At 45.3% G+C, this 14,931-nt stretch overlaps 1 protein-coding gene across 1 annotated transcript; it reads right to left on the reverse strand.

Moving 5' to 3' along the window:
- Positions 1-1,963: 1,963 nt before the first annotated feature.
- On the reverse strand, positions 1,964-2,497 carry LOC123587853 (40S ribosomal protein S24-like). The gene is given in 1 exon segment (XM_045457895.1): positions 1,964-2,497. A coding segment is annotated over 1 exon segment (393 nt). The 5' UTR covers positions 2,357-2,497.
- Between the last annotated feature and the right edge of the window lie 12,434 nt (positions 2,498-14,931).

A 14,931-nucleotide genomic window follows, 5' to 3' on the forward strand; every position in this document is an offset into this window, starting at 1 on the left:
AAATTTGTGGGATGTAGCTAAAGTGGGAGATGAGTTTACTGCATTAAGTGTTTATATTACAAAACAAGGAATGTCTCGAAGCAAACACCTGTGCTTCCCTATAAGAAACTGATAGGAGGAGGGGGCAAAATAAACCCAAAGCAAGTAGGAGGAAGGAAATAATGAAGAATGGTTATTAATAAAATTGGAAACAAAAAAACACAAAATCAATGAAACCAAAAAGTGGCTCTTTGAAAGACCAGTAAAATTGATTTTCTCTAGTCAGACTAATAAACAGAAAAGGAAAGAAGACAGAAATTACCAAATCAGGAATGGAAAAGGAAAGGCAACTACAGATCTCATAGACATTAAAACAATAACATCTCTATGCAAATGAATGTGGCAAACTACATGAGATGGACCAAACTGTCCAAACCCACGAACTATCAAAACTCACACATCATAAAACAGGTAACTCTCAATTTTAAAACATTCTTGGGACACCTGGGTGGCTTAGTCGTTTAAGTGTCCAACTTCAGCTCAGGTCATGATAGTGTAGTTCATGAGTTAGGGCCCCGCATGGGGCTCTGTGCTGACAGCTCCGAGCCGGGAGCCTGCTTTGGATTCTGTGTCTCCCTCTCTCGGTCCCTCCCCTACTCACGCTCTCTGTCTCTCAAAAATAAATAAACATTAAAAAAATTTCTTAAACATTCTCATTGCCCCAAAAAGAAACCCTGTGTCCATTAGCAATCACTTCCTATTGCTCCCCAAAAGGCCAGCCTAAGGCCACCATTAATTTATTTTCTGTCTCTATGGATTTGTCTATTCTGGACATTTCATATGAATGGAATCATATAACGTGTAGTCTTTGTGACTGGTTTCTTTCTCTTACCATAATATATTTAAGGTTCATCTATGTTGTAGCGTGGGTCAGTACTTCAGTTCTTTATATGGCCAAACAATATTCTATTATATAGATATAGCATATTTGATGGATTAGTTATAGACATTTGGGTTATTTCCACTTTTTTTGGTTATTATGAATAACATACCTACAAACATTTGTATATAAGTTTTTGTGTGGACATGTTTTCATTTCTCTTGAACATATTAGTGAAATTGCTGGGTCATATGGTAACTGTATGTTTATATTTTTAAACATATTTGTTTATTTTTGAGGGAGAGAGCAAGGGAGGGGCAGAGACAGAAGGAGACACGGAATCCAAAGCAGGCTCCAGGCTCTGAGGGCTCAGAACAGAGCCCGTCATGGGGCTCGAACTCACGGACCTCGAGATCATGACTTGAGCTGAAGTCAGACACTCAATTGACTGAGCCACCCAGGTGCCCCACATGTTTATTTTTTTTAGGAACTTCCAGACTTTTCCAAAGTAGCTGTACCATTGGCACTCCCACCAACGGTTGTTATTTTTTGTCTTTTTAAAAATTCCAATCATCCTAATGAATGTGAAATAGCAGCTCGTGATTTATATGTGCAGTTCCCTGATGGCTAATGATGTTAAGGCCTCTTTTCAACCGTTTATTGGCCATGTGTAATCTTCTTTGGGGAACTGTCTATTCAGATCCTTTGCCTATCTTAAAATTAGGTTGCCTTTTTATTATTGAATTGTAAGTGTTCCCTATATATTCTAGATTTGAATCCTTTATCATATATGATTTGCAAAAATGTTCTTCTCTTCTGTAAGTTGTCTTTTTACTTTCTTGGTGGTGTCCTTTAAAGCATAAAACTTTAATTTTTATGAAGTTTGTTTTATCTTTTTTTTTCTTTCATTGCTTGTGCTTTTGGTGTCATATCTAAGAATGCTTGTTCTGATCAAGGTCATGCATGTTTACATCTATATTTTTTCCTAAGACTTTTTTTTTTCACATAAAAGTTCTTAGTTTATTAACCCTCTCCTGAAAAATTGGCACAGTCACTGCAGAGCCACTGCAGAATCTTTATTCCTTCTGTTGTCCAGTCTCCGGCTCACTTGTTCCCGGAATCAACCCTGTCTTCTGCAGTCCCCCTGACTTTCTTCATCCTGTTCTTGTGTTCCTTTTGCTGTTTTCTTGAGGTCTGTTTCTTCTCACACAGGCCATGTCTTGCAAGTCTATGTTTGGGTTCATTTTTCTTTGCATCATCCGAGGAATCATAAATCATGCCAAAGCCAGTTGTCTTGCCACCCCCAAAATGGGTTGTGAATCCAAATACAAAGATGGCATCTGGTGTGGTCTTGTACATCTTGGCTAGTTTTTCCCCCAAATATGTCTTAGGTGCTGCTGCCTTTCCAGGGTGAAGAACATCAATGACCACTTGTTTCCACTGAAGTAGTCAGTTGGTTATGAACTTCCTGGTCTAGAGAGTTACTGTGTCATTCATGATGGCAGCTGAGCTTCAAGCAGCCAGACAGGAAAAGAGAGCTTTCTAAGAGTTTTGTAGTTTGAGCTCTAACATTTAGGTCTAGGATACATTTGAGTTAACTTTTACATATGTATGTTTGAGGAAGTGTTCTTTCGTATATGAATATCAAGTTGCTGAAAAGACTTCTTTCCCCATTAAATTGTCTTGGCACCCTTGTTGAAAATCTATTGACTATAAATGTGAATACGAGTTTATTTTTGGACTCTCAATTCTGTTTCACTGGTCTGTATGTCTATTCTTATGCCAGTAGCATATTTTCCTGATACTGTAGCCTTTTTAAAAATTATTTATTTATTTATTTATTTATTTATTTATTTATTTACTTTGAGAGAGAGAGAGAGACAGAGAGCACGTGCACGCACGAGCAAAGGAGGGGCAGAGAGAGAGGGAGAGAGAGAATCCCAAGCAGGAACCCAATGCAGGACTTGATCTCACAACGATGAGATCATGACCTGAGCCAATATCAAGACTCACATGTGTAACCAATTGAGCCACCCAAGTGCCCTGATACAGTAGCCTTGTGGGAAATTTGAAATGGGCAAGTGTGAATCCTCCACTTTCTTCTTTGTTTTGGCTATTGTAGGTCCCTTGCATTTTCATATGAATCTCAAGATCGGCTTATCAATTTTAGCCAAAAAGGCACTTGAAATTATGCAGAGATTGTGCTGAACCTGTAGGTTACTTAGGGAGTATTGTCGTCTTAAACATATTAAATCTTCTCCATTTATTTAGGTTTTCTTTAATTTCTTTCAATAATGTTTATAGTTTCCAGTGTTCAAGGCTTGTACTTCTTAAATTTGTTCCTGTTTTATTTTTTTGATGCTATTGTAAATGTAATTATTTTCTTAATTTCACTTTTGGATTATTCATTCCAAGTATACACAAGTACCATTTTTTTCATATCTTGTATGCACAGTTTATATTTTGGTGTATTGATCTTGTATTCTGTAATTTTGCTGACCTCATTAATTAGTTCTGGATTTTAGTGCATTCCTAAATATTTCGTCTACTCAAGATTATGTTGTCTGCAAACAGAGATGGCTGGAGGGAAGATCACATAAAATAGTGCACGTGTCTGGTACCAGGCAAGGTCTCCTCAGGTGACAGTTTCTCTCATGCTTCCTTGTTAGGCGCTATTCCCCTCCTGCTACCACAGCTGGGGGTCCCCTCCTCTGCAATCAGTCCTCTGAAGGCCACCGCTGCTTGGCTGAATTCCCAAGAGTTGAACTACATGTATGATCCCTGCCTGAACCAATTTATTCTAAGCCCTGAGCACCACTTTTAGCCCCCTCGTTGGCCCTGGCTCTGGCGCCTTCTTCCAGGCAGAAAAGCAATCCCAGACCCAAACTGTGCCTCTCCCCATGGTGTCCCCCAAACAGAGGAAGAACAGAAGTGGAGGTTTTCAACAGCCCTGCATTCCTTCTTCCCAAGGGCATCCACGCATGAGTCCTGAAGGGAGCGGGTCCTTTGGGGGGTGGGGGTAGGGTACTTAGAGAACAACCCATCTTAGCATAGGGTCCCTCAAACCAAATTCTGAATGGCTCCAAATAAACCAAAGTAAAAAGAGCGGCATAAATGCTAATTTTATATTAAAATTATAATATCTATAAATTCTGCCCCATATCTATATTACATGCCCGAGCAGCAGTTTTCAAACACTCGACACATTTTTATTGCTTGCACACACGGGCTGGGCCATGGTCCTACCTTGAGGTACCCATGGGTTCAGTGATGGAGATGAGGTGAGCTGCACGAGGTGGGCTTTGCCTGCTCCCTGACAGAGTCTACCTTAAACAAGGTAGTTCTTACATTGTTCTGGGAGTTTGAGGGGCTTTCAGGGACACAGTCCCCTCTTAGCTGAGGAGACAGGGCCGAGGGTAACCATGGGCTTTTGGATACACCTTGGGATCCCTGGCTGCTCCCAGGGTGGGCCCCCAGCCTTGATGGGGAGAAGCAGATGGTTTCACCCAGCACCAGGCCAGGCTCATCACCAAGCTCTGCCATAGCTGGCTGATGCCCTAGTTACTCCTCTCCGCACGCAGGGCGGGGGCTGGGCCAGTCCTCCCACAGAAGCCCAATGTCAACGACCACCCACTGCCTGTGCCCCCTGTTCCCAACCTCTGTCAAGTCAGGGCAATAAGGCCTCCTCCAGAGGGCCATCATGAGGATGAGGCTGGCACCCGGCACAGTGCAGGGTCTCCGTGAGGGTCTGTCAGCTCCCTGCCTCCTTCCTGTGTGGGGCAGAGGGTTTAGTGGTCAACACTGGCAGTTTACTCCCTCTGAGTCAGGTGCTGTGCTTGCCTCCTTCGGAGGAGTGTCTCAATTCGGTCCTTGGGTCAGGGCACCACACTGCTCCCTGGTCTGTGAGCAACCCCAGCTTCGGCTGCTCTGGAGCACGGTAATCAGCAGGGCCAGCGGGGGACAATTCTAGGCACAAGCCCTAAGCCCTGCCTGATGGCCGCCAAGCCGGGCTTCTGTGCTGCACAACCAGTCCCGGAGGGCGCAGGGGCATGAGTGCAGATTCCGCCCCAGCGGGAGCCCTGATCCCTCCTCCCGCGCATCCCCCCAGGTAATCACACAGCTGCACTCCACCAACACAGGATTTCTCGGAGATATTATTCCCCAAGTTGGGGGGAAAAAAAACCAACGCTATTATGAGCAGAGTCTGCTGAAAGAAGGGCTGAGAGCATTTCAGAGATGCATTGCCGTTAGTCGGTTTTATGGCACATTTGCATTTAAATAGATTCTTTAACTCTTTTTCTGAACTTCGCAATAATACAGCCTTAAAACGCTGACTAATAGGGTGACGTGTGCTTAATTTTCACTTTAATTTTAACACTGATACATTGTCTTGTAGCCGTTCCAGCTCAGATGACACTTGCAAATGCAAGTTTTAAACTCTTTGTTGTTGTTGTTGTTGTTCTTTTTGGTTAAAAATCAGACAGTTCCTGGACCTGTGTTACAGAAAAGGTGCTCGTCTTGTAGGCCGGCCCAGCTGTCCCAGGTCTGAGCTCTTCTTAGAAGTCAGCCTGTCGTTTTCTCCCAGCTCCTGGCCTTGGAAAGCTGCGGCTTCCTGCAGGAGAGTTCTGCCAGACAAGGATCCCCATTCCCACAGCCAGACCTGCCCTCGCATCAGCCAGCGGCGCTGGGACCAGCTCGTACCCCCTCTCAAGAGCTGACGATTAAGTTTTTAGGAAATTTGCAAGCCAGTACCTCAACAACCATTATTAAAAACTAAATTATGTAAACTTACAAGCAAACAAAACATATTAAAATGAAGATAAAATATACTCAGAACTCGTTACTTCATTATTGTTTTATTACTGTGTCCTTGAGCTCATTCACAGCCGTGGTGGGAGGACTATGTAATGGGATGCAGTCAGGTTATGCTGGTGGCTTAAAATTGGCCCCAGTGGGAGCACTTACAAATCAGTCCCCCTTCTTTCCAAAGAGGCAGTTGCTAACCGTGTACCAGCATCCCACGGAGAGCACCTGATCCAGCCCTGAGTAACTGTGGGACTTCTTTCTGTCTTGTTTGTCAGCCTTGGGCTGGACGTCACCGGTGGCCTCCTCCTACAAAGGCCTCCGTGATTTCTCTTGATGTAGCCCAAAGTAGCAAACAAAAGCAGCTGAATGAGACTGCTAAGCGGTCTGTCCTGTTCCTTGCACACTCCCTCCCTCTCTCGACTCTGAGAAAACTCCCCACAGGGATCTCTACCCACTCCTCTACTTCAGCCTTGGACCCACATCTCCTAGGAGATATCTGGGACCTCAGGCCCAGCAGCTGCTCTGATCCTGAGGGCATCCCAAGGTTCCGGCCTCCCACCCAGATGGCAGGAGAAGCATTTGACTGATTTCTCTTCCCAGGTTTGCACCTCACGGGGCTCTTGCACCTCACCCCACCTCTCTGCTAGGACCCATACTGGCTCCCTGCTGCCTGCCACAATCTTGACAACTTCCCTCTCTGGGTTTCAGAGATCCACCCCACCCAGAAGTCCAGTCACTATGCTTAGAATGGAGGCTCCAAGAGAGAGCATGAAGAACCGTTGTATATCTTAGTTGGTTAAAAAAAGGAACACTTGCCCATTCTGCCATGACTGAGGCAGAGCATTCTTTTTGTCAAAAAGAGAAGCAGTGAAATGGCCCCAGATGCCAATTCCCAGAGTTTTCTACTCCATGGCCTCCTATCCTCCACTATTGCTCTCCTCTCCTCCTCTCTTCCCTTTTTTTTTCATTAAATTTTTTTTTCAATGTTTATTTATTTTGAGAGACAGAGAGAGAGCACTCTCTCAGTGGAGGGAGGGCCAGAGAGAAAGATGGGGGAGGGTAGAGGCGTGGGGGGAGGGGCAGAGAGAGAGGAAGAGAGAGACAGAATCCCAAGCAGGCTCCATGTAGTCAGCTCAGAGCCCACTGTGGGCCTTGATCCCACAAACCACGAGATCATGACCTGAGCTGAAACCCAGAGTCAGATGCTTAACTGACTGAACCACCCATTGTCCCTTTTTAAAAAAATGTTTTAAATGTCCCTCCCTTTCTAAATCCTGCCCCTGCCCCAGGGCCCATACAAAGGCCACCACCACCTCCCAATCCCTTCCCGCCTTAGAAACAAAGCGTGGTAAGCGGGGATATTTAAAAGACAGTTAGGGCAGAGGCACCATATTGCTGCCATGGTTGAGAGTGGGAAGCCCATGATGCAGGACTTGCCCAAAAGCCATGTGACTTTCATCCACACCTTCATCCAGGGCATAAAAGTTCTGAAAATTGGGATGGGGGGGTTCCCCTTCACCTCAAATACAGAGAGGGGCTTAGCAGGGCACTTGAAGAGCTTGATTTGCATTCTCTGTGGTTTGGGGGGCACCATGGATGTATGTGCAATGCCTGCTTGGAAAATGTGTGAGAGGCAGGTTAGCTCTGGTTTTCAGCACAGAGCTGAGCAGAGGTGGGGGATGAGATGCTTGCCCCCAGGGGGACATCAAGGAAGAGTGAGCTGGGTCTTAAAAGGATGGCCAGAATTAAGAAAAGCCTAGATCAGGGAGGGCATTGGAGGCAGGAGGAGCAGAGCACAAGTGCAGAGGCTTTAGCAGAAATGGTGTGTTCCAGACTCAGAAGTCCCAGCAGGTTCGCTGAAGTGCAGAGGGTCTTGCCAGCGAGAGCGAGAGGCATTGGAGAAGGCACATGGGGCCAAGTCAGAGCCCTGCCTTCTCAGCCTCTGTCCCTCCTGCTCTGTCTCCTGTGCCAGCTTCCCCACGGCCACTGTATGTGTCCTCTAACCTCTCTAGATTTTAATCCCCGCTATGCTGTGACAGCTGCCAGTTCAAATTCTACCTCTGGACTCCTTCTCCTTATAGTGATGCCTTCTTCACATCTCCACTTGGGCATCCAATCAACTTTTCAAACACAATACATCTAACTCTGAACTTGTAACTTTTCCCTCAAAACCTGTTATGTTTTCCTCACCTCTGTGAGGAAATGAGACACCATCCTTCCATCCAGAAGCCAGGGATTTTCTCTGTCCACATCCAATTTATCTCCACACCTGGTTGGCAGTCTCTCCAAAGGTCACTTATGTCCAGCCATTTCTCACTACCTCCAACTCATCCTCCCTATCCAAACAGCCATCTCCATCTCTTATCCAGACAACTGGCCTCCTATATCCTCTACTCCCTATGGTTTATTCTTCACACAGTATCCAGAGTGATTTTTCTGAACATGTAAGTCAAATCATATTACTCCATTGTTTAAACCTTCCAAATGCTTCCCATAGTACTCAGAATTAAAGCAGAGGCTCTTTACCCTGGTCTAAAAGGCCCTGTGTCTAGGTCCTTTCCATGCTCCAGGTTCACCATGTGCCCTCCCAAGACCCCAGTCACCCTGTCCTCCTCTGCCACCATGGCACAACTCTCCTGACTTGGGGTTTATGCACACGCTGGTCTTCCCATCCGAAATGCTCTTCCCAGGTCTCATTCTAACGAACTTAGCTTAAATTTCTCCTCCCTGGGGACACCTTCCATGGTCTCCGTGCCACCTTCCACAGAGATTTACTCCCTCTGCCCCACTCTTTAGCCACCATCTCTGCACTTGGTTTTCTTCAGAGTGTTGCATTTTGCTTTCTTCTCATTCATCCCTACAAAGATCCAAGGGCGGTACTGAGAGCTGTCCTAGGTGCTGAAGACATAGCAAGGAAAACGCCCAAGCTCCAGCGTCTTGCCCCCAGGAGGCAAATCCTGCCCAACCCTTCATTCTGCCAACAACGCAGGTACCACAGATGGAGTTATCCTCTTCTTCCCGATGCCCACCTCTCACTTGTCACCCAGATCAGTGGAGGGCATTTCCGTCCCCTCCCTCGCATCAAAAGCAAGCTACCTCCTTGTCCCCACCCACAGCTAAATCTGATATCATGGCCATCGACTGCATTTTGCCCTCCAGAACACCCAGGCAAGATGCCCAGCAAGGTGATTTCTGGGCTATGGAAGGAGCCTTGTCTGCAGATACCACAGGCTCACTAAAGAGTGGGGGCATAGAAGCAGGAGGAGGACAGACAGCAGTGTACAACTGTGTTTGGGGTTGTCCTCTTACCTTCCTGCTTTACCTTCCTTGATAAATTAGGTTTATGCCATTTTTAAAGAGCTTTCTAAAGCCTTGTTTAAAAAATTAAAAAATAAATAAAAAAATAAAGCCTTGTTTTCTGTATCTGCAGACTTTGAGAATGGACTACCCTGGCATCTTCCTGGCTTGAGGTCTGGGGCAGGTCTGGATAAATGGAGGCATTTTTGTGAGGTTAAAGAAAGTTACCTTGGAGCACTTGGCTGGCTCAGTCAGTAGAATATGTGATGCTTGATCTTGGAGTCGGAGTTGTGAGTTCAAGCCGCACATTTGGTGTAGACATTACTTAAAAATAAAATCTTCAAAATAAAAAAAAATAAAGAAAGTTAACCTTTAGTAGTTTTTTTTTCTTGTTTTTGCTCATTTTCTATTGTGGAAAATTTCAAATATATACAAAAGTAGAGCTAATTAAATGATAAACCTTAAACCTCTATACACCTCCCTTTGTGCCAGTCCTGGTTCATCTTTACCCATCCCCCAGAAGAATATTTTAAAGCAAATTCCAGAATTCAAAACATTTCACCTGTACTTATTCTCATAGAACCTCTGAAAGATAAGGAATTTTTTATGTAAATATAATCCAAATAATCATATCTAAACCTTTTTGACAATTTCCTCATATCATCAAAATGCAGTCAATATTCATCTTTGCCTGGTTGTTTCATAAATGGTTTTACTTTTGTGGTGTGTTTAAACTAGAATTCAAGTAAGGTCCACACTTTGCTATTGGTTGATAAAACTCATAAATCTCTTTTAATGTATAACTTCCCTTCCAACTCTTATTTTGTTCTTGTAAAGTATTGGTTAAAGAATATGCTTCAGCTTTAGACATTCTTGCCACGGTCTCTGCTTCTGGTGAGATTCTCAGTTCCTCTTTGCTTTGTCTTTTCTGAGAGCCAGGTAGGGGAGAGGCTGGGAGTCTGGCTGTGATGTTATCATGCATTTAATGTCCCTGTTTTGGAGAATACACCTCTTCCTCAGCAGGGCCTGGTGCTTCTGCAACCACAGTGCCCATTGGCCAATCTCTCAGAGGTTTCCTGCCACCCCTGACTGCTGGCATGGGGTGGGGCAGTGGGTGAGGCCCAGGAACTGTTGGTGTTCATCAGAGACCACTGGGAGCACACTTGGGTTTACCATCTTATTGCATTGAGAGGGGCCGACCATGGAGAACTGTAGGTGTCTCAGTGAGTGTTAGGAAGGACTTAGGGTCTGATTTAGACTTGAGTTGGGTGATACAAAGGAGAGCCCAGGGGGGCAGCAGTTCCCTCTGGACTGGGAGCACTGTGGCAAGGAGGAATAGTCCTGTGACAACTTAATGCATTTCATCTAGGAGTTGCAGGGCATGAAGTAGGCTAATGCTGTCATCAGAAGCCTCTGTCACTTGCCTTGGGAAGGGGGGGGGTGGTCCCTCGGCCATTCTTCAGGTTGGGGCAGTGTTCTGGTTGCTGTCACTGTTCAGGTATGGGCAGGGACTGTCCTGTTGTTATCTTCATCTATTACATCACAGAGTGGCCTTGTCTGATGGAGGCGTTCTGTGCAACTGCTTCTGTTGAACAGGAGAACATCATGGCCTGGTTGTGGGTTCCAGGCTAGCTCCCAGCTCTCAGGGTGTGTTTTTATCTTTCTGAGGCCCCAACTGCACCTGTGGTTTTGGTCCCTGAAGCCCCACTGCAAGCCTTCTGCACTCAGGGCCTGCGTGGCTGGCTTCTCAGCTTCCTGAGTTTGCTAGGCCATTGATCACGCAGAGATCTGTCTCTCAATGCTCGTGGCCTTCTCTCTCTGCAGCAGTCTTCTGGCCTAGTCTCTTTACCTTTGGGGACTTATGCCTTAAAAAACAAAACAAAACAAAAAACCCAAAACTGTTTTTGTCCCTTGACAGTCATTGAGAGGACTTTCAGGAGAGAGCAGAGGCAGGTGACTGCATCCCACAGCATACGTGACTGGCAGTCCTTAGAGCTGTCATGTGGACCTGCCTTGTCAGAGAGCTGCTCCTCAGTGAAGCCCTGGGCTCGATGAGGGGATGCCCAGAACTTATGTCCAATAAATCCCTTCCTTGAGAAACTGAGGGGAATGCGTGGACCAGAGGCTGCTATTGGAATCAAGAAGGTTCCAGTTCCCTTATTTAATGAGAACTGCACTTTTTCTGATGGCACTCCACTTCATCATCTGATTTTGCACCGAGGGCTGTGTCATCACAGGGGAGTCTCGTGGATTCATTTGTTTTCCAAAGTGGATTCCCATGGCTGAGTAACTCTGTTTCTTTATATCTGGAGCAGTAGAAATATTTGCTTCTTAGAAACTGTCAAGGTAGCAAATGGACACTTTAACAAGAACCATACTTCTCATCTGTGAGATCTAGCATTTTTAATTAGCTGGCTGGGCAGCTACTTGTCTTCTTTAAGGTATAAATTATTAAACACCATGGTGGGGGAAATGTCCGTTTAATGCAATGACATGCTTACACCATTTATGTCTCAGTAACTTGGCTTCGCTCAGTTGTACTCTGTGGAGAAATAATGGCAATTGTATAAAAGAATCATCACTAGGAAGTGATCCCAGGGAGCCAAGAATGTTCTGCCACTGTCATAATTACACATCCCTGGTAATGTGTTAAAGGTGCAGGAAACATCTTTGGTGCTATCAAGAAGCAAGTCAGCTTTGAGGATGGAAAGTCTGATTCCAGTTCTGCAAATCCCCAAATATTTAATGGGACTCATGGAGAGGAAAGTGGGAGACTGCCAGTGCCAGAGCTGTACAAAATGGTCCGAGATGGAATCAATTTATAACCCCTTTTAAAAAGCTTGTTCTTCTCTATACAATCATATTTTTAAAGAGCCGTATTTGCATGCTTTGCTACTGGAAGTGAATGTAACCTCTGAATATAACATGAGGAGGGCACATCATTAGAAAGCAACCATTATTATTAATGGTGGGTCAATATTCACAATGGGACCACCTGCAGTGATTTATAGGGCAACCCTTGGGTGCCACGTGTGGTGCACATTTCATTTTCACAACAGCCCTATTTAGCCAGTGAGGAAAGAAAGCCAGAGAGGCCGATGATGTTACACAGTTAGGGAGCGATGACGCTCTGGCTCAAACCTGGGTCTGACTCAGCTCAGGGTCTCCTCCTCCCGGGAGCCTTCCCTGACCTCCACACACCCTCCATGTGGCACTTGCATCACACCCTGGGACCCAGGGCCTATGCGTCTGCCTCCCATGCTAGACTACAAGACCAGGCGGGGAACTTCTTCCTCATTTATTCCCAGCCCCGACCCAAAGCAGCCTCTGAATAAACTCCTCCAAAATGAACCCTATGTCAAGTCGTGCCCCCCCTTTCCTTTGTGGCCAGGCATTGCCACCTCTCTGTCCCTGTGTGGTCTTCTGACTCATGCTCATGGGGACCTGGGGTGTGAACTCTGTGAAAGGGGCCATCTCTTACAGATATAAATAAAGCATGAAGTAATCAGCATTGGGGATGAGTCTTTTCTAAAAACGGAACACAACAAGGGAGAAGGGGCAAATGTTGAGAGATGGCCAGCAGACCGTGAGGACAAACCTCCGCACAGAGATACGTTTTGTAACTGAAGTCTTGCTGGCAGCTCCCTGCAAGTAAGCAAAGGCAGAAAGGGGCCGGGAAGTTCATGGTGAAGGTCAAAGTTGGACCAAAGTTGGAAGATTGGAGACAGTCCAGGGTAAGGGGCCACAGCTCGATGACTCAGGAGGCACAGAAGGCCTCATTTTAAACTTAGACCCATATTCATATCCATATTTGAGGAAGAAAAACCATTCACAAGCAGCAGGCTCTGGAAGGGAATGCCAGGTGGACTAAATGGTGGGTAATTATATCAGACATTATAGTAAAGTATGAGCTCCGAGCTGAGACTGCCTGAATTTGAATTCAGCTGTACCACTTTCCTGTGTGGGACCTTGGACTAGTTAACCCGTCTGCCCCAGTTAAACCCTCTGTAAAACGGGGATGAGATAATATGCATTTAACTGCTTGTTCTGAAGATTAAGAGGGTTAATACCTGTGAAGCGCTCGGGTCAATCAACATGGCCAACATGGGCCAGGCACCTGCTAAATGTCAGCACTGTCGTAAGTGCCAAACACGTGCTAAGTCACAAGATCCCCTTACAACATGCCCCCTGAGGGTGGTACTTTTATTAGCATCGTCCCCATTTTATAGATGCAGAAACTCAAGTACAGGTTACCTACCACCTTCCCCAAGATCACACAGCTAAGAAGAAGCAAAGCCACGGGTTCAATCTGGATACTCTGGTACCACTTCTCTAACCACTGTGAGACGCTGTGTCTCAAAAATGCTTGTTTTGTTAGTATCAAGGTACCTGTTGTAGGTTAAATTGAACTGTTTACCCAAGAAAGATCTGTTGAAATCCTAACACCTGGTATCTGTTTGTTCTCATCTGGGTAGACTTTTCTTTCCCTTACATGTGTCTAAATTTGTTAGGAGTGTTTCACATATACAAGGGCTCAGGTAACTGGTGATGGGGCTCACCAAATGAGTAGGTCCTCTGTCATAATATCACACCTGGCCTCAGGTGATGAAAGCAAATCAGTAAACGAAAATTCCATTTTACATGAAAATAAATTATTTCCTTCCAAGAAGAATTGATTAAATTCTGGCTCCACTGTTACCTTTGAAATACTGCTTGACTCCTCTCCTCTGTCCTTCATCCCCCTCTACCATGATCTCTCTCTCTCTCTCTCTCTCTCTCTCTCTCTCTCTTTCTTGGTAGGAAGGAGAAATGGTGAGGGGGGAGGAAACACTCTCCTTGTCACTTCTCTCTGACCAAGAAGCAAGAACTGATTGGTGATATGGAAATGGCAGGACCCAGAGGCATGGGCCCTGGTCCAGGGCACACCCTGGGTCTGAAGGGACATTTCAAGCCAGCAGGTGTAAGCCATAGCTCAGCAAGGAACTCCTGCTCTGACAAAGAAGTATTGAGCAGATATAAGCCAGAAATCTCTATAGCCACTGAAGACCGTCGGAAAGTGGGAGGCAGAATGTAGTACTCACAGCAGGACAACATTCTTGTAAAAGAATAGAAGGACACCGACTGCCATATTACAGAGGTTATTTGGGGGGGGGGAGACAACAGGTGGCTTCTGTTTTGTTCTCATTTTACTTTGTTCTGTGTTATTTTTTTGTGCTTTCCGTGTATTATTCAATAAACACCTATGACTTCTGGAATTAGAAAAGTCATTTTTAAGAATATAGCATGGGGTGGAGAGAAGATGGTATATTTTGCAAGGTATCATGAGTGATGACGTAAAAGTCACCAATTGGAAGATCACTATTGAGGGGCATCTGGGTGGCTCAGTTGGTTAAGTGTCCAACTTTGGCTCAGGTCATGATCTCACATTCGTAAGTTTGAGCCCTGTGTCAGACTCTGTGCTGACAGTGTGGAGCCTGGATCCTGCTTCAGATTCTGTGCCTCCCTCTCTCTCTGCCCCTTTCCCACTCATGCTGTCTCTGTCTCTCAAAAATAAATATCAAAAAAAATTTTTTTTTAATAAATTCTAAAAAAAAATAAAAAATAAAAGATCACTATTGAAAAGCAAGCTGTAGGGGTGCCTGGGTGGCTCAGTAGGTTGAGTGTCTGATTCCTGATTTGGGTTCAGGTCATGATCCCAGGGTCGTGGGATCGAGCTCTGTGTCAGGCTCCATACTGAGTGTGGGAGCCTGCTTGAGATTCTCTCTCTCTCTCCCTCTGTGCCTTTCCCCCACTCTCTCTGTCTCAAGTAAATTAAAAAAAGAAAAAGGCAAGCTGTAAACTTTATTATTTTTTAAAAATATTTTTTAATGTTTACTTTTGAGAGACAGAGAAAGAGACAGATTGCAAGCAGGGCAGGGGCAGAGAGAGGAGCAGACACAGAATCCGAAGCAGGCTCCAGGCTCTGAGCC

The sequence above is a fragment of the Leopardus geoffroyi genome, chromosome D3 (assembly GCF_018350155.1).
Source record: "Leopardus geoffroyi isolate Oge1 chromosome D3, O.geoffroyi_Oge1_pat1.0, whole genome shotgun sequence".
Classification (NCBI taxonomy): domain Eukaryota; kingdom Metazoa; phylum Chordata; class Mammalia; order Carnivora; family Felidae; genus Leopardus; species Leopardus geoffroyi.